General features: G+C 38.5%; 1 protein-coding gene across 1 annotated transcript; it reads left to right on the top strand.

The window, feature by feature from the left end:
• Positions 1–2,229: 2,229 nt before the first annotated feature.
• Positions 2,230–15,679, top strand: TMEM33 (Transmembrane protein 33). The gene is made up of 6 exons (XM_035733051.2): positions 2,230–2,584; positions 7,267–7,567; positions 8,496–8,563; positions 10,437–10,714; positions 11,230–11,404; positions 14,196–15,679. Exons 1-5 carry the CDS (start codon positions 2,396–2,398, stop codon positions 11,366–11,368), a joined length of 975 nt encoding a protein of 324 aa, XP_035589585.2. The 5' UTR covers positions 2,230–2,395; the 3' UTR covers positions 11,369–11,404; positions 14,196–15,679.
• Positions 15,680–17,445: the final 1,766 nt, after the last annotated feature.

The following is a 17,445-nucleotide window of genomic DNA, read 5'->3' as shown; positions in this document are numbered from 1 at the left end:
AAATGTTGAAACTCTGCCATCAGCCTTGACACAACAAGTACTGTGAAATGGTGCAGGTCAGTAAGGAACAAGTGTATGGTTAGAATCCAGGAAGCTCAAAGAAAATATGAGATGCAGTTAGCACAGTATGCACTCAATCAGCTTAAGAGACTGTTCTCGTATGCAAATTACAAAACACGGATGCGGCAATGGATTTTCAACCTAATTAATGAAGGAGGTGGATCTGAAATGATGGAGGAAGATCAGGAAAAAAACAGAGGCTGTGGCAAACTATTTTTTGGCAGTTTTCACTCAGAAGCCTTTTTTAGACGAAGAACTAGACCCGAATACAAATTCGACAAACGGTCTGCTCATCGTGGACTTTGATCGAGACGATGTACATAAGGCTCTTAGCACCTTAGACACGGAAACGTCAACAGAACCGAATGAACTACACCTAAAAATCCTGAGACATATTGCACAATATATCCCAGTCCCACTGACTGTGATATTCAATATGTCGCTTGGACAAGGTGTGTTACCTATGGACTAGAAGGATGCAATCATCACTGAAATATATAAAACAGGACCAAGCCAACTTCCATCGAACTACAGACCTGTCAGCAGGCTCACCAGTGTCGTAGGTAAAATACTGGATAGAACAGTCAAAATGACCATAATCACATTTCTAAAAACCAATAGTTTATTAAGCGGTAAACAGCATGTTTTCAGAAAAGGTTCATTTTGCACAGCAAAGCTCCTTGTAGCGATGGAGTATTGGATAAAGGCGTTAGACAACGGAAGCTCAGTGGTTGTTGTCTAGTACAGGCCCCAATGTTATTATACGCTGGCGATGTAAAAGTCAGGCGAGAAATAACGGGAGATGCAGATGCATGCGCACTTCAGACAGACTTAAATAATGTGATCAACTGGTCTAAAGAGTGGCTGATGCTTATCAATGCGGTAAAGAGTCTACATGCACTTTGGGGACACAAAGGTTAATAGGTACAGCATAGGGGAAGTGTCTTTAATCGTGGTCCGGTCTCACGAGGATCTTGGGTTGACAGTGAGCCATGATAATAAGACCATGGCCCACTGCCGGGAGGTTGCAACTAAAGGGTTTAAAACCCTCTGGGCTTTAAGACGGACATTCACCAAGCTAGATAATACCATGTTCACTACAGTTTTCACAACCTGATAAGTCTTGTAGGACTGAATGCTACCTGTTATATCTGTTCGGCGCTGATTATTGTGTCGGGAACCTTTATCACTTATGCTTGAAAGGAGGGACCTCTGCAATTCCCACGACGCGGAAGTAAGAGCGGAAAGACTGGTATAAGTGAAGATTTAACTCCCAAAACGCGATGACGACAACGACCCTAGTCAAAAATACACCCATTTATATATTGATTGTACACACACACATACGTGGAAGCAAAAATACTTCACTGAATAATCATCACATTGAATGAAAACGGAAAGTTGAATAGAAATCATAATAAGTAAATCAATCTAATTTTGATTTTTCTTCTCATCATATCACCTCCCCTTCTTTCTTTGAAGACTAGAAGTTTAGATCCTGACTTTAAATTTTCCCCTACCGAAATAATGTTGGGTCTTCATATTCCCAAGTTACAGTTAGTGTGACTATAGTTAAAATACATTTCCCGCATTGAACAGAGAGTCTACTAGGACTGACTAGATAGTGAGGATCAACGACACATGATATGAGGTTATTAAGGTTTGATTCTTCTGAAACATTTTTATCAAATTTCTTGAAAATCCCATTAGTAGATAATGGATCACTAGAATAATCAGCATCTATCAAAATTGTCACTGGGTTCCTGATCATCATTTGATACGCCCGACATATTTTCCTCATTTTTGTAAGAAATTTGATCAAAAACATGTGAGCCACTAAGGTAACTCATATCTGGTAGAAACAAATCTAAAAACCCCGATATGTAGACACATCAGTTACTCGGATATCCTGGCAAATGTACAGAGGGCAGCTACCCGTGCAATTCCAGAACTCCGGGGTTTACCATACAAAGAGTGGATTGAAAAGCTAGACCCCTTTACTCTGTTGTATCGCAGACTAAGAGATGATCTGGTTTTTATGCATAGAATAATGAGAAATGATTTTGGACCCAATGTATTCTATTTCATCTCATTAGATCGGGACATCTCAGAGGACATAGCAGGCCAGTAGAAAAGTCAAGAACGAACAAAATATCCGTGGCATACAGGTTTTCACACCGAGCCACCAATTTTTGGACCTGTTACCTGAAGCGGTGGTGTCCGCACTTTCAATCGACTTATTGAAGAGAAGACTGGACACTCATAGAAACATACCAGAAAAAAGAATAACATACTGGTGATCTGAAAAGTAGCTTCACAACTTTGGATCACGAATATGTCAGACACTGGATCTTCCGAGGTTACCGAGTCAGAGACCCATTTATTTCTTTTTTTGTCAAATTGTGAATTTCACATATTCCTAAGCTTGTTGGCGCGGTTTATCGTTAAAACATACGTGGGGGGGATTGAAATGCCAGATAGTAGTGAGGTTTCTGGTGGTGTTCGACAACAAAATACTTTATTTGTAAGTCTTTGAAGTACAATTTAATGTTCAGACGTACAAAATCTTTTATGAGTTGTGTGTTGCGTATTGTAATAATATTATGTATGAATCGTGTCCGTATTTATGGCGCAACAACTACAGTGTTCTAAAAGATATGTAGCTAAACGCATGGATTAACTGTCTTGTCATCCACAGTAATATTATCCTACTTTATTGTTGTTTTTTCGTCGTTTTCTGTCCTGCGTAGGAATCGTTTGCTTATGACCTCTTAAGTAATTCTTATAAAAATCGTTTCAATTGTTTTCGGTCACTGGATGTTATCAATCCATACTTATTATTACTTAGTCTCATTTGTCCTCTTAAGTCACGTCCCATCCTGTTGACTTGATATTGCGATATATTACGATATCTGTTCAGCAAACATTTATGGTTGGTCATATGCTGATTTCCAGTTTGTCACATCGTAAAACCTGGTGCTCACGTACGTCGGCCCAAGCTGCTGTACCTAATCAGCACAGCAAGGTAAGGATTTCCAGGCTAAAACCCAAATAGCAGAGGTGTTATCGGTGATAGAGATTTGATATCGTAAATGTGGAGCAAGATGAGGAATGGATGCACGTGCATCGTTGTAAACAGTTCCGAATCATGTTATTCAACGTAGCCTACCGTCCACCCATTAATCTCTCACTTTATTTCCGAGCCAAAAAATTTCTGTTTAAGTGTAGTATGTATGCGACTCTTATTTCTTCATGATTAGTTTGAAAATAAGAACTACTCTTTGCACTGATAATTATAACAGAGAAACAGATGCATCTGTGCATACAGGATCCGAGTAGCGTCATTCGTTTGACCTCACCATGTCAAAATAAAGAACCAACTCGATTCACACTTCGTGTATCTGGAAGTCCTGATGCCGCTTCCCGTGGCCTCGCTGGTGTAGATATGACATCGAGTCCTAGGGCAGAACTAACTCTCTTAGACTGGATCACAGTAGACAGTCGTTTGCGCGCTCTCCGAATAAACGGAACAGTAAGGACTCGGAAAGATAGGGACACTTGTCGTTGCCTCTTCGTCGTCTATGCCCATTCATCCACTGACTGGAGCTCAGATAAGATGGAAAAGGCAGCGGTAATAGGTAATAGCAGACAACTGTTTAGACTTGTTAAGGAAACCGGTATTAGGAAACCGACTGTTAGCGAAACAATCTCAGAGAAAGATGGACATATCATACATTCTCAATCCAGGAGATTGGATCGATGGGCAGAACACTTTAGGAATCAGTCCAACTGGCCTTCAGCCACACTTCGGTTTCCCACGATCTCCAGTCAACCTGAATGGTAAGTTAATGTAGGTCCTCCGTCTCTTTACGAAGTGGAAAAAGCCATAGGAAATCTGAAGCGAGGGAGAGCAGCAGGCCCTGACAGGTTTACTCCTGAGATTTTTAAGGATGGTGGTTCAGTATTAGCAGTAAGATTAACTGAGGTCTTAGGTAGAATTTGGGAACTGGACGTAATCCCATCTGACTGGTCTCAATCACTGATTGTGCCAGTTTTAAGAAAGGACAAAAGTCCTCTTGTGACAATCACAGAGGGATCAGTTTGACTAATAAAGTGTCTAATATATTAGCCTCAATAATACTTCGACGCCTTACTAAAGCTCGTGAAGAGCAGACTAGAGAAAACCAGGCCGGTTTTCGACCTGGACGTGGTTGTATAGATCAGATATTCACACTACGTCAGGTTCTAGAACACAGACGCACATTCAGACGCCCCACAATCGTAGTATTTCTGGACCTTAAGGCGGCATTCGACTCTGCTGATCGTGAGGTTCTATGGCAGTGTTTGTCACTGAAAGGAGTACCAAAGAAGTACATTAACCTTATAAAGACTCTCTACTCGAACACAACTGGTAGAGTGAGAGCTTATGGCGAACTGTCAGAATTGATTACCTCAAGTGTTGTTCGTCAGGGCTGTTCACTCTCTCCATTCTTGTTCAACTTTGTCATTGACGTACTTTTAGAGATAACACTCTCATCTTAATTTCCAGGGGTTGAACTTCTACCGGGAGGTTCACTTGTTGACTTAGAATATGCTGATGACATAGTTTTATTTGGTGAAGACGCTGACAAAATGCAGAGTCTTCTGACCACTCTAAGCAACAATGTAAGCATGTTCGGGATGCGATTCTCCCCTCGAAATGCAAAATATTGCTTCAGGATTGGGTTGCATCGACACCCAAACTAATGATCGAGAGTGAAGTAGTTGAGTGTGTCGACCGCTTCATTCTTGATTTCATGCAATTGTGTTCGAAATCTACAAGAACAAACATTGACGCATCAATGTTTGTTCTCGCTTCATTATCTTAGAAGTCTGATCAGCCCTTGTGGTTTGGTGTGTGACGAAATCTCAGCACGGATACAGAAGGCTCGACTAGTTTTATGCTAACTTGCGTCATTTATGGCTTAGGCGAGATATCTGTCTATCAACCAAAAGACGTGTTTTCTGTGCAGCAGTTCTTTCCGTTCTTCATGTCTTTCTGTTTCCTCTTTCCAAATTTATTTCACTGGATAATACTCCTTGAATAACATCCTCAAACCCTAATTTTTCTGATTACAGCATTACCTAGCACTACGGGATTTGAATCGACAATTGCATCTCTGTGCTAATGTGATGTGGCAACTCGAACTGATGTACGTACGTACGAAGTTCTACGTTGTTACTGACTGATTGTGTAAGGATGCGAAAATGTGTCAGTCAGTTGTAAGGAATGTAGAACCTGGCATACACTTACGTCGGTTCATGTTCGTACACCACATAACAACGATATTGAAATTATCAAAGCAGTATTGTCTGTTCATAATAGTAAAGATTATGTATAAAGAACGATATGAGAGTTGTTATTTAAGCACGACGTCCTATGTTATCCGTTCACAGCTATCTTTAACAGATCCTTCTCATCTAATCTCATACCGAAAATGTGGAGAAAGATGAAGATAATCTCTGTACGCAAGAATGTATCTGGTGATACGAATATGAAATTTAGGCCTATTGCAATAACTTCACCCTTCCTCAAAACAATGGAAAAATTATTGATACTTCCACTTCAGCCCACGATAAAAGAGCACACTAATCCGTATCAGTTTGCTTACAGATGCAAAAGAAGTACCTTAGATGCCGTTGCTGTTCTGCATCACAGTATAGTGTTCAACTTGGAAAAGGGTAAGAAGTATGTTCGCTGCGCTTTTCTGGACTATACTTCTGCTTTTGATTCTATACCAAGACAACGTTTAATTAACAAGTTAATCAGCGTCAAAACTGACAGCCGGATAACCAACTGGCTATGATCCTACATCTGGAAGGGAACAGTACACTGTGTTTGGAGGAAAGTGTTCAGAGAGTGCACCACAAGGAGCCGTTCTTTCACCTCTTTTCTCTTTTTCTGCATGATCTGCTATCTTCCACAGTAAACACTTTTGTGAAATATGCGGATGTTCTCACTGTATGTATGCCTATCTCTGCCTCTTTACATCCCATAGAAATGAATGAGTTTTTGTCTCGTATTGATTGTTGGTCTGTTGTTAATGGTCTCATACTTAATCCGTCTAAATGTCAGATTGTTAACTTTAGCATTAGGCATGAACGGCATCTGAACTCCAATTTGGGATCCCATATTGCTTGTACCATTGGAGACTGATAAACACGGTGTCGAAGGTCAATTTTATTGGTGTTACCTTTTCCTCTGATCTCTCTTGGTCTTCTCACGTTTTATTGTTATTGAAGAAAGTTTTCCTTCTGACTTACTACATAAAGAAACTGCATGCTCTTGGGGTTACTCGTCATTTACTCTTACAATTTGTCAATTCTTGCATATTACCTATTATTCTCCATTATTCTTTCCCGGACTTTTGAAAAAAGACTTTGCTGTATTGCGGAGAGTACTAGAGGCAGTTAGCAAGGTGTGTGGTGAATCTTTCGAGGTCATAATTAATATGGTTGTGGATAGACATCTCAAGTCAGGCAAATTCCTGACAGGTGTTATTTTATCAGATACTAGCCATCCCCTTCACACTTATTTTTCTCCTTGTATATCTTCTGGTAGAACAAGACGTAGTTACATTAAAATCCATGCACGCAAGCAAAAGCATAAAAGTTCTATAATACCTTATCTAGCAAACATACTCTGTGACGAACAGGTTGCTAGAGTTAACCTAGTCAATAACCTGCATTCTTAACATGTCTTGAATTTCGAAAGTTGTACAGTGTTTCAGATTTTTTTAACCTTTCTCCCCTTCTTTTTTGTCTTTGTCTTTGTTTTTTTGTAAAGGAAGCTTGTTGAAATACCCTGTGCTGAGAATTGTATATTGTACCAAAATATAATATTGAATAAAGCCACTAATAATAATAATAACTGGGAGTGGTTATATAAATTTTTATTGAACACTGAAACATAGTTTGCTGAGCTAATCGCCTATTAGTCTTATAATGAACAACTCACCTGTAAAACACATAGCAAGTTGCATGAAACGATAAGTAACTTGAATATCTATATTCAGTCCACCTTGACATCCTACGTCAGTTAAATGGACATGTATGCATCATTCTAAGAGAATAATTGTTTTCTGCACTTTTCACCAAGTTGTATGCTTCTGCTTGTATCACTTTAGCTTAAGAATTGTTTTCTTAAAATGTCTTCATATTTTACAGGGTCGTTTAAAGTCTGACTATGTCAATACTGCTATGTACTTTGCTCGTTTGGGAACGCTGTTCTGCTGTGTCGTATTTTTCTTTGCGCCAATTTTTTCCCGTTTGCACCCGTCAGATCTGGAGGTTTGGTATCGAAGAGCATTGTTAGCAAGTGCGGCGACTTCAGCCCTACGTCTACATCAACGAATAAAAAGTTTGAATACAGGTTTCTCTCGAGAAGTCCTAGAGGTCTTAATTTCTGAGGATTCTTCTCATTACTTGCTGTTTTCCATTATGTTTGCTGTATTACCACCAGTTACAGGTATCATTTTTAGGCTGTTAAATTTATGCACTTTTTTGACGCGGTATTCTTTATGATAAATATTTGTTTGCCTTGTCGCTTAAATATTTTATGAAGAGCGCTTTTCTGTTTCTGCATTGTACTGCTGAACCATCCATCTAATAACACACTTTCAGTTTAATATGGTCCTAAACTACGTTTTTACACCTCACATGTTTTGATTCAAGTATGATTTTATCATCCAAAATTTTCTGTAGGACAACCAAAGTCCACATAAAAGATGCTGCTTAGTTTCAGTTTGGTATGTGTGTATTGAGTGAATCGTGTTCCTCGAAATTTAAGTTAGTACAACTTTCTTTGGTTTAATATAACCATGTATTTAATCGTAAAGTTGTGCTGTTATGCTAGCAGGTCTCATGGAGGTTTGAATATTTCACTAGTATTAATATTATCTGAAGTCATTGATAATTAGTTTTCAGACTATGAATATTTTAGTGAGAGTTCTTTTGCTATGATTCAGTTAATAGTAAGTAAAATAAATTAGACGGATAATCAGACCAACTTGTTTTGATCTTTCACTATTGCTGATATTGTTACTCTTACATTTTCTTTCTCTCATCGATACCCCCTTACTGTCTTGATCTCGATTGGGTATGGCTTTATATAATTCATATTTATATTGTGCCATACTGTTTTTGTCCCTTTCTGCCTATCTGTCATGTTTAGGGTTCTGTAGATGCCTGGAAAGTGAGTGATTTGACTTTCAACATTGCTTCTATCTTTGAATGTTAAACGTTCTATTACACTAGTCATTCTCCGTCCCAGATTCATTCGCGTTCAGTTTCAAGTTTTTTTGCCTTCAATTGAATCGTGCTACTGGGACCATAATTAACGTAATTAAGCCAACTGACATGAGCTTTAACACATGAAATTCTCTCTTTTGATTTAGTTTCTTTGGTGCCGATCTTCTTATTCGCCCTTTTACATGCGGCCAGCTTCACGAGGGTTCTTTTAAATGTAAGTTATTTTGAAAATTCTTCATCGTTTACATCTCAGGATTTTCTCAATTTATTTTCACAATAGGAATAATTATAAGTGATCGTACATCACAACCTATAATCTTTTGTTGTTGTACTAGATTATCATCCATTAGTTCTGTTTTTATCCTATTTTTTAAATTCATACGTGTATCAATATCACATTAAATACAATAATCTTAGATCTGAGATGAGTTCATGCTAGTTGATGTTGATCACCAGAATATAATAGCCACATTTTAAAAGAAATAAAAACTCCCTTTTTCTGTTATTTCTGTATTCTGTTGAACTATCTGTTATGACTTTATGTCCGGCGGCCAAACCAAAACATGGCACAAGTCCATGAAGTCACTGACAAGTGAACTGAGTCATGTTGGTAGGTGTAGACTACCTGGTTGGGGACCGCGAGATGATAGCAACCGATGGTTAGAGACCCTGAATGACATGGCTCAAAATCGTTTGCAATGGCGCAGGTGCATCCACTCTCTGTGTTCTCCCAAATTCTAATCTTCTGAATTCTTCATGTCCCTTTTTTCCTCTTTCCAAATTTATTTCACTGGATTATACTCTTTAAATAACATCTCCAGACCCTAATCTTCCCGACTACTGCTTATACTCTTATTACCTCTACTACTACGGGATTTGAATCGACAACTGCATCTCTGTGCTAATGTGGTGTGGCAACTCGAACTGATGTACGTACGTACGAAGTTCTACGTTGTTACTGACTGACCAGCTTTTTATCACGTGATTTATCCACCAATCAAAATACGACTTATACAATCTTAGCACTGTGCCAAACCAATGACGTTCGATCGGTATGAGCAGCCTAGCGCCCTTATTGGTCCTATATCCGCCTAGCCCGTCCACTTGAGACCAGAACAACAATACCAGCTTTCACTATGCGAATCGAATCATTTATTTCAGACATACTGGGTTTATATATCAATCAAACAGATCGCAACGCACCATAAAATAGGAAATAACATTTGTACACAATAAAGCCAAAAAGTGACTGTGAACGTGGAAGGTAGTAGTCAATAAACTGAACATAGCTTACGAACAGTAAATTCTACATTAATAAATTATAGGTCAAAATAAAGCTTATAATAACAGGAATATAAATATACATTAATTATTGAATAGTTATACCATAAGAATGTATAGATAATATTAGTCAACTAATATGTCTCAGAAGTTACTCGTGATTTAATCTTCGCTTTGATATAACACTATCCATATGATTTCTGATTTTTTATTGGAAGATTGTTTTGGTCTTTGAATATCTTTACCTTCTGGACGGTATTTTGAAATCTTCCACTAAAAGTTGTTTAATTATAGGTGACTAATGATTAGCACTGAAACCTAGCACACGCTTTTCGTCCTATTTGAAACGACCACATTTATCTGGATCCCAATGCTGATATTCACTCCAACAATCGAACGCGGTGTCTTTTGCTTGTTGCTGAACGACACTGTCAAGGGGATCCTCTCAGGAAGCACTTATGCCAAAAGCGACTGATTAAAATCCAGTCCTCAACACTAACAACGGAAAAATACACACAAAAATTAATGATAAAAATTGTTTGTTTACGTAAAATGTCCCCTCTCTCGATCACTGTCGTTTCGTAAATTCATAATCGAAAATCAGGGCTATGAAGAAACAATTAGCTCTATACATCCATCATCCACTGGTTGCAATGTTTATTTTTCAAGCCTCAGTTGTAAAGATATTTTTAAATAAAACTTTCAACATGGTACTCAAATAATCAGTCCATTTGATAAAATCCCTCGGTTTTGTAAATCACATTATAAGCACAGAAATATACTTTACTTATTTGTTCATGCTCCAGACATCTGTTTCTCTAAATGGCGGCGGAACGAGTGATGGTTTGGATGCTTCAGTTGCTTCATCGAATATGTCATGTATACATCAAATAATACAGAAATCAATTGATAAAGTGAAAGCACATGACCAAAATATCTTACGTATCATAGCCTTAAATGAAATCATGTTGATGGTAATCTGTATATTTATGGCTGTTTCTGGACCCAGAATTTTTGTCCTCCCCTTTATTTATTATCCGTTCTTGAAAATGCGTTATAATTCAAGGCGTAATCCTTATACTCGGTAAGTTTTCAACTGTTGATATATGCTGTTTAACAATGTCGTTTGTTGTTTTCTACCAAAATGATTTAATGACCCTTGTTAAAGCTTCAGACATACCAATACTCAATAAGACTAGTATTCATTGCATGTTACTTGTGTTTTGCTCCGTCTCTTATATTTCTAATTTTTGGTGTGAAGTGATTATACAGTTTGTCTTGTCAAACACCTTAGGGATGGCAAAACATTGTAATCCAGACAGTAAAAATGAAATAGGAAAGTTGAATAAGATTGTTTCTGGACAAATTTCTTTCTGTTTACATTATCGTCGTAACTTCATAGTCTGCATATGTGCTGTTTGACGTCTTGGTGAAGTCTGGTAATAACTAGGCTTCATAAACTAGTCTTTTCAAAGTTCTCATTACCCGAAAGTAAATATGTAAAAGAAGCCTCAAGGATATCAAGGGCTACACTTTTGTTTTGTTTCGATTTTATCCGGGTTCAAATTTTGTTGTTTCACGTATTGTTTTTTTTTACAGTAACGCATTTTTGGAACTGCGTATAGCACTTCAGAATGTAGCTTATCATTCTAAGTGTCCAGCACTTATTTCGCGTATAATTTATGGTCTCATCAATATTATATCTCGTTTGGGAACAAGCGGTTACGCTAGAAATTAGATTGGGATCCACCTGCTGGTGTTTTTTCTGTTTTTCGTAAGTTTGGTTTGTCTTAATTATTCGGCCTCGTTTTTCCCCGTTTTGTCATATCGAGGTAAAAAAATTTCAAAAGTGACCACGGGCTTTTTCTGTTAATGTAGTTAGTTAGTCTCAACATAGAACGTGGTACATATGTAAATCGGTTCGAGTTGCCGTGTTCCATTTGCACAGTGAGATAAAACTTATCAGGCAAAATCTCAGAATGTTTTAGGTAGTAACAGTATCAGTGGTAATGATAAAGATTAGTCATCTAAGATACATTCGAGACGATAATCACGCGTACTTCAACCAGGTAGTTTGCATCTGTTAACATGGTTAAGGCCAGTAATCAATGACCTCATCGAATAGTAACATGCGTTGGTTTTGCTTCCCACAAATTTCTCCCAACCTACTCCCACACTAGACAACACTCGTCAAGGTAGGCGTGGTTGACCCCACGTAACACATTTCTTAACTACCTCAGTTGATGAAAATTTACCACCCTTATCTTTATCTGGTACTATATTCCTAACCCAGGCATTGTTTATTCGGTGCTCCCGAAATTCATGAGCAATACTTTGTTGCCACCTGTGATCGAATACTGGTAAAGTACGAATATCCTCTCCTCCTAATGGCCATCTTTCACATTCATAAAGTAGAACAGAGTGAAATGCTGCGCAGTAAACTCACTCTTTGGTTGAAGGACGGATATCTTGCTTACGCCACAAGTGACTCAAGTTGGCAAAAGCCAGTCGAGTCTTCTGAATTCGTGCTGAGATTTCGTCAGACTATCGGGACTAATGAGACTCAAGATAATTGGAGCGACCGATGGGTTCAAGTACTTCACTTCATATCACTGATTCAGGTGATGACACAAGTCAATCCAGAAGTAACATTTCTCATTTGGAGGAAGAAAACCTCATCCCAAACATGTTTGCATTGTTACTTAAGGTAGTCAAAGGATTGTGTTTTATCAGAGCCTTCACCAAACAGAACGATATCATCTACGTCACAAAGTAAATCAACTGGTAGGAGATCAACACCTGAAAAGTCAGACTATGAAAGTTATCTCTAAAAGCATGTCTATGACAGATTTAAATAAAAATGGGAAAAGCGGAAAACCGTGACAAACACCACTTAAAGTAACTAATTCCGATGACGGTTCGCCATAACATGTGCCTCGACTAGTAGTGTTCGAGCAGTGAACCTTCACAGTTTTAGTGTACTCTTTTGGTACATCTTTCAATGATAGACACTGTCACAGAACCTCACGATTAACGGAGTCGAACGCCTCATTAATAAGGTCAAGGAATACAACCATAATTCGACGTCGAAAAGCATCTCTATGTTCCGAAACCTTCCAAAGGGTGAATATTAGTCCATACATCCACTTCCAGGTCTGAAACTAGCTTAGTTTTCTCAGGTTCGCTCTTCATGAGACCAATATTTTAGACACCATTTTACTTAAACTGATTCCTTTGTGATTGTTACTAGAGGAGTTTTGTCATTTATTGATAAAGCAGGACGATCATCAATTGAGACCAGTCAGATGGGATTACGTCTACTTACCAGGTTGTAGCTAAGGTTTCAGTTAATCTGCTGCCAAAACCGAACCACTACCTAAACTTCTCAGGAATTAGTTCATCTGTTTCTGCTGCCCTTCATCGCTTTAGATCACTTGTAGCCCTTTCCACCTCACTAGAAGTTAGAGGATTTACATCAGTTTGCCATTCATGTTGCTTGGATTTTTGGTTAACTGGACTGGCTGAACGCAAGTCGGAATGTCCCCTAAAGTGTTCTACCCATCGCTCCAATCGGAGACGCGGCATAGGTCGATGGCGCGAGATTCTTGTACCCTGGTTAAGGAAGTCTGTTGTCTTATCTGATAGCTTCATTATTGAACACCCCAGCATGTAGTTTAGAGCGTAGTTTTAGGAGACCATTAATAGCATTTCATAAACTCGAACGATTGGCATTGGTAGCTCGTGTTGCTTGCTATATGAGAGAAGGGTTAGTTGTGGGGAAGTATTATTAATTCGATCGTCTACAAGGTAATCTCGGGTGCTGATGGAGGTGTGTAAGTAGTTGTCACTTCCCGGTTAAATAAACCGTCGAAGGATATTTCCTGAAAGATCTGAATAAAAAGTTGGTTTTGTGGTGGTCTTAGTGATCTAGGAGTATGACCGCAGAGCCTAAGGAACAACTGCTTTAGACCGGCCCATCATGGCTTTTTTGTGGAGAGTTTTTGATGTACTAGCTTCTCCTTACCGCTGGAGATGGAAATCCGGGGGGTTATGGTGAGGTGTGACATTGTCGGGTCGACCTCTGCTAACCCCTTCGTTGCGTTGTGAGAAGGCAGGACCGATTTTCTGAGGAGAAAACCTTACTACTCTCACACCCCTCAGTAGTTCACAGTACGACTTCGTTCTCGGGCCTTAAGTTGCTGCTTTTTATCACACCATTTTCTAACCGACCTGCTTAAGTTAGTAGAACCTAAAGAAACATGTGTTTCAGCCATTATAGCTCGGTTGAATCATCGCGATAGACAAGCCCGACCAACACATCAAGGTAGCGGTCACAGTCGGTTATTACACAAACCTCAATCAGTTGGTCCAAACACCTGGCATCGCCACCTAGTTCAACGATAAACATCATAGATTAATACCATATCTTGTAATAAAATAGATGAAAGCAGAAAATAAAAAACGAATACTCTACTTTCAACTTTTGTTGTTTTCATGTTACCGTTTTGAATATTTTATTAGTAACTGCTCAATTTACTGTCTTTTGTTCCAAAACTTTCCCTCAGGTGGTCCATTTGTTACGTTGTGATATCAACATCGATCAGCTACCACTTGAAGAAAATATTCAAATGAGTTCGTCTTCACTTCATTTTTATAATCTACTTGTATTTCATCATTCATTTTACTACTTATTTGTCCTTGCTATCCTCAACAAAAAGTAACTTTGACAATTGATATATATATATATAATTTTTGTGTAGTTTCACAATCTAATATATACGAAATTGTTCTCACTTGTTGTGGTCATTTGGATCTTTCACTGAACATTATATCTGTAAATTTACATATTATACTTTTTGCTGCAACTTTCTAAGTAATACTCAGCGGTTTTTGTTGTAATTTAAAGGAACCTATTTCAGAATTCTAGGTCATTTCATTTTTCATGCTTATGTTAAGCTCTGGTCTCATTCTTTTCAACAATCTCTTCACTCGTTCTCTACTCGATTCATTTTATCGAATGGCCGTTTTTTCCTACGGATATCAGTTACAGTCGAAATGATTTAGTCGTCAAATTGTTATCGTGTCATTCAAATTCATTTTGTAAAAATATGCGTTTTGACTGAGCTGTTTGCTTTTTAGATGTTTCTAGTATACTGATAGCTTGTTTAGTTTTTATTCATCTCTTCCAACGTAGTTGGGTTTGAAAATAATATTGAATCCAATTTACCAGTTTCTACTTTTAACATTGGTAACGTTATCTAATAACATCTTCGGTTTTAATTACGTCGAAGTAAGTGAGTGTCAACAAACCGATGGAATAACGCGTAATAGTTATTGTTAATATTGATCTATTGTTGGAAAAGCGAGAGTTGTTAGTTGCTCGTAAATGACCAAACAGCTGATTTAAAAACGTGACTATGCTGAGTTTGCTAGACTTTACCAATTGATCATTTTTCAAAAGATTGTCTCAACTTCTGAAGTGTAGTCTAGTTAGAACCCACTATGTTTTATCCTTGTTCAAACGATCGGATAATTGTGGTAGGAAAATGACTAGGAGACGTGCTATAAAACTTTTATAACTGCAGATTATTTTGTAACTTCCAGCTGTTACATGATGTAGTCAATCAGATTAGAATGGTTTGTTTGAATTAGAGTGAATTGGCATAGAATCTTTTCAAATTAAAAAGCAGTTAACAATATGGTAAAACATGGCGGAGTACTACCTTTCCCTAAAATAGGTAATTCATGCAAGGAACTGATTATATCTCCAGTGGATGCACTTAGGTGTACAAACAAGTTGTAAACCAAAATAGGATGCGAAGAGAATTAAAATATTGCGCTATACGCGTCCACTCATTTGGCTTGAGTCTATAAGATTCATGGTTGAAGGAAACACTTTTAGTACGAGCGGGAACTGTGGTAATATGCTTGATGAAGTACTCAGTAGTTCAGCGATTATCCCAGCGAATAGGAATCTAGTATGAAGAAAAATACAAGAGATGGTTGGTGCTCAGTAAAGTTATGATCGAAGTAGGACAATTATATACATACATAACATGATAATTGGACACAAGAAAATTAGAAATGGTAATAGTCAGTCGGAAAACGGCGGAGGCCGTGCAGAGATGTAGAGTGATAGTAATGTCCCTATGTTTTTCGTTACTCGAAATATATATATATCCCTGTTGTTCGCGATGAGAAATTTTGCATTCATAGTTTACTGAGTATAGTTTACTAGGCTGAAGTCTGTGTTAGAGAGTCGAATAATCCTCAGACGGATTTCTTTGGACACAAATATTGGTACAAGTGGGCATCAGATATTTATGCGCCACACAAAACAATCAGAATGCGAAGAAAAAAAGAAGGTGAGGAGCGTATGAGAAAAAAAAAGAACATTAACGACCACAGATTAGTGTAAGATAGTGTAGTAATAATAATAATGAGGGAAACGGAAAGGTACAAGCAGAAGGATTCTTAAGTTAAGGAAGATACAACCACTTTTTACGAAGAAAGTAAAAGACGGTTACAGCATGATCGCCACTTGCTTCTATCCTGAACCATATCTGATAACGTCTCCAGCCACTGTGTCGCACCATCTCTCGGACCCCAACCAGGGAGTCGTGAAGGACCAACACAAGCCAATCCTTCGCAGCTTTTTTCATGCCACGATACTATGTCATATACTGACCACCTCTCCGCTTTTTCCAACCAGTCCCAGAGTCGGCAAATAATGCACGACATGGACTTCTCTGGGAGGACATTCATAGAACAGGTCCAAGTCACCGAAGTCGATGTTTCAAGATGGTGACACCAATTGGATTATCATCTCTGTGACCGAACACACGATGCCGAACCTCTGCATTACTAACATGGTGTTGCCACTGCGTGTCAGCAATCCTTCGGAGACAACGATGATCGAACACAGAAAGTCGTCTGACATCCTCAACTCGGAGAGCCCAGGTTTCACAAGCATATAGCAAAACTGCTCTCATCGAAGCGTTGTAGGTCCGACCTTTTACAGCCAGACTGACATCACGAAGGCGCCAAAGATGACCCAGATTGGCATAAGCCTCTCTGGCTTTCACTGTACGTGCAGTGATCTCATCACTCACATATTTGGTCGTTTCGCGTATGATGCCAACTAATCGTCGAAGGAAATCAAGCTCAAAGTTCGTTGATGTCAATGAAGAATCCCCTATTACCAAGCAAGTGCCTTTTGATGTCCTTAAGTGTCTCGGTTCAGACTCGAATAGGGTTGATTATCATGGTAGTGACTCTAGTCTTAATTCGATGACAGATGACGTAAAAAATCTTAGTTTAAAGGAGAAGCAAAGGCGTGAATTATCAGGAAAGAGCGTTTTGCCTATAGCGCCTGTTGTAGGTCTGGAACTACTAAAGGTTGAATTGAGTTATTTCGATGGACAGCCAAGTGGGTACTGGATATTTATAAGGCAATTTGAGACATATGTAGCATCTAGAGTCACTGACGATAGCCAACGTTTGCTCTATTTGATGCACTATTGTAAGGGCAAGGCGAAAACAGCTATTGAGGGTTGTGTCATGATGGAAGCATCCTCTGGTTATAAGAGAGCAGGGGAAATTCTAAAACCTTTGTTCGGACAGTCTCATGTAATCGCTCGAGAAACGTTAGAAGATTTATGCAATGATGCGAATTTTGATTATACTGACGGGGAGCAACTATCAAACTTGGTTTTAAAATGGAAAGCTGTGCTATGGTCTTGGAACAGATGAATTATACCTCTGATCTAAATTCCTTAGTTACTTTGGAAAGAATAGTGAGAATCTTGCCTCAAC

This window comes from Schistosoma haematobium, chromosome 3 (genome assembly GCF_000699445.3).
Source record: "Schistosoma haematobium chromosome 3, whole genome shotgun sequence".
Taxonomy (NCBI): domain Eukaryota; kingdom Metazoa; phylum Platyhelminthes; class Trematoda; order Strigeidida; family Schistosomatidae; genus Schistosoma; species Schistosoma haematobium.
This window is presented reverse-complemented; position numbering and strand designations above follow the sequence as displayed.